Consider the following 2,502-nt stretch of genomic DNA (forward strand, 5'->3'; position numbering starts at 1 on the left):
TATAAACTCTAGCCTCGTACACATCTCTAAAAGAAATTATTAAACTTTTAGTATGACCAGCCAACAAGAATAGAATGCAGCAAAAGACCTAAATGGATTAAACTTATTTGTACATAAATTAAGACACACATTGTGTTATTTCATTGAAGACTGATGATGCACTCTATTAAACTGCTTGAGAGATTCACCATCAGAATGATGCACCATTACTTCATCCTCCGCATCATGAGAATGATGTTATGTTATGTGCTCGAATGTTTTCGAAGACATAAATAACATTTGCAACCTAGAAGTAAATGAAAAGTATCTTAATTTTATCCTCAAAAAACTTATTATGGATCAAGGTACTTTTTAGTAGAAATAAGTAAAAACTCAAATTTCAATATATTTTTACTTAGAAAATATAAAGAAAATCTAAAAAGCTCAATAATCCCATTAAATACACAAAACCTACAATTATAATATTTTTTATTGATGGAATATGGTTGTTGAAAATCTTTTTCTCTCCTTTTCTTTCCTAATTACTCTCTCTTCTCTTCAAACTTTCAAGGACTAAACGCGAAGAAAATAAACTTTTATGATTAAATTGTAAACTTTGCAAACTATGGAAACCAAAATATAAATAAAGACAAAGTGCATAGTGAATGAATGAATAATAAATTAGAAGTGTGTGCACGTTGAATTTAGAACAGTTAAAAATAATATTATAATTTAATATAATAATAATAATATAATGATGAGTCCTTGGAGCGAATCGGTCCTCAACGTGACCCCTATAATCAAATTGGCCCGTAACTCATCAAAAATCTAAAAACGGCAGCGTTAATGACCGCTCGTTCTTCCTGTACAAAAACTGGCACATACATCTCCTTTTTCTCCGCTCCAAGCCCAGGGTTTTGCACTGTTTCCCCCTCCTTTTATCACCAGGGTTTTAGGTTTTAGCCTTCTCGTTCGGAAAAAATGGAGTCAGTTGCTAAACTGCACTGCCGTCACCAACCCTTCAACCTCTCACTCAATCCCCACCGTCCATCATTTCCAAAACCCATCATTTCCCTCTCCTTCAAAACCCCACCTCCCTCATCATCGTCACCCTTCAAACTCTCCTCTACCTCCATCAGAGCCTCCTCCTCCTCCTCCTCCCGCATCACCCCACTCAATAAAAACCTTGGCACCATCATCAAAATCACTTCAATCACTCTCACCGCGGCAGCCGCTTTATTCTTCACTCGCCTCAATATCAAACCAGCAATCGCCTCCCCGCTTACCGCGTCATCCACAGTAGACCCCACAGAGGAATCTTCGAAAGAAAATGTTTCGTATGAAGAACAAGAGAGAGCTCTTCAAGATTATCTGTCTCAAAACCCCAATGATATTGAAGCTCTACGGTCTCTCATGGAGGTGAGGATCAAATCAAAGAAACTTGTTGAAGCAATTGAAGTTGTTGATCGATTAATCGAGCTGGAGCCAAATGAAGATGAATGGCCATTGTTGAAATCACAAATTTACACTTACAGTGGAGATTTTGAGTCTGCTAAAGATGGGTTTGAAGCGATTTTAAAAAAAGATCCACTTCGCGTGGAGGCTTATCACGGCCTTGTAATGGCGAATTCGGAATCCGGTGGTTCCTTGGAAGTTGTGTTGAAAAGAATAGAGAGTGCAATGGATAAATGTAAAAAAGAAAAGAAGACTTCGGATTTGCGGGATTTTAAGTTGTTGGTTGCGCAAGTTAGAGTAATGGAGGAGAAGTATCTTGATGCATTGAAGGTTTATGAGGAGTTGGTGAAAGAGGAACCGAGGGATTTTAGGCCGTATTTGTGTCAAGGGATCATTTATACTTTGTTAAGGAAGAAAGATGAAGCGGAGAAAAAGTTTGAGCAGTTTAAAAAGCTTGTTCCGAAGAATCATCCTTATAGGGAGTATTTGGTTGATAATATGTTTGCTACTAAGTTCTTTTCGGACAAGGTAGAGAGGGAGAGGAGTTGAGGGGTGTGGCTATATGCGATGAGGATGAGGATAATGACAAGGTTGCAACTTATTTCTTATTGCTTTTAGTTTGATTTTGGTTTGGATTTTGTTAAATGAATTGGATAGTGGTTAGTTAAGATTTTAATTGCCATGCTGATAGGAGGAAGTGTCCATGAATGACTATCAGTCTCAAAATGTTTCTAATTTAAAAATGAAGATGATAATGCATATGCTAGTTATTTGGGGAAGAAGCTTTTTATTTATTTGTTATGGTATTGCATATATTTATGTCTTTGGTAAAGTAGCATCTACTTAGAGCTCAAATGTTTATGACGTGGACATGAAAGTCTCTAGCTAATATGCAAAGTTTTTAGGGAATGCATGATAGTGAATTTGTGGCTTTGTAGAAATGATCATTGTGCAGTTGAAAATTTATCTTCGAACTTGTTGAGTCTTTACTATTTTGTACGAGCATCAAGGTATTGATTGCTTATGTATGTTCTGCCAAGATTATACCATTGCAAAATCATTTAGTTC

The 2,502-nt window shown here is 36.5% G+C and overlaps 1 protein-coding gene across 1 annotated transcript; it reads left to right on the top strand.

Moving 5' to 3' along the window:
• The first annotated feature begins 801 nt into the window (after positions 1-801).
• On the top strand, positions 802-2,216 carry LOC7467582 (protein SLOW GREEN 1, chloroplastic). Its single transcript, XM_002322794.4, has one exon. The coding sequence runs from the start codon at positions 961-963 to the stop codon at positions 1,981-1,983; it is 1,023 nt and encodes a 340-aa protein (XP_002322830.4). The 5' UTR covers positions 802-960; the 3' UTR covers positions 1,984-2,216.
• Positions 2,217-2,502: the final 286 nt, after the last annotated feature.

Source organism: Populus trichocarpa, chromosome 16 (genome assembly GCF_000002775.5).
Source record: "Populus trichocarpa isolate Nisqually-1 chromosome 16, P.trichocarpa_v4.1, whole genome shotgun sequence".
NCBI lineage: Eukaryota > Viridiplantae > Streptophyta > Magnoliopsida > Malpighiales > Salicaceae > Populus > Populus trichocarpa.

Excerpts from the sequence above, each read along its gene's own strand:
- LOC7467582 (XM_002322794.4), top strand. The coding sequence starts at position 961 with ATGGAGTCAGTTGCTAAACTGCACTGCCGTCACCAACCCTTCAACCTC.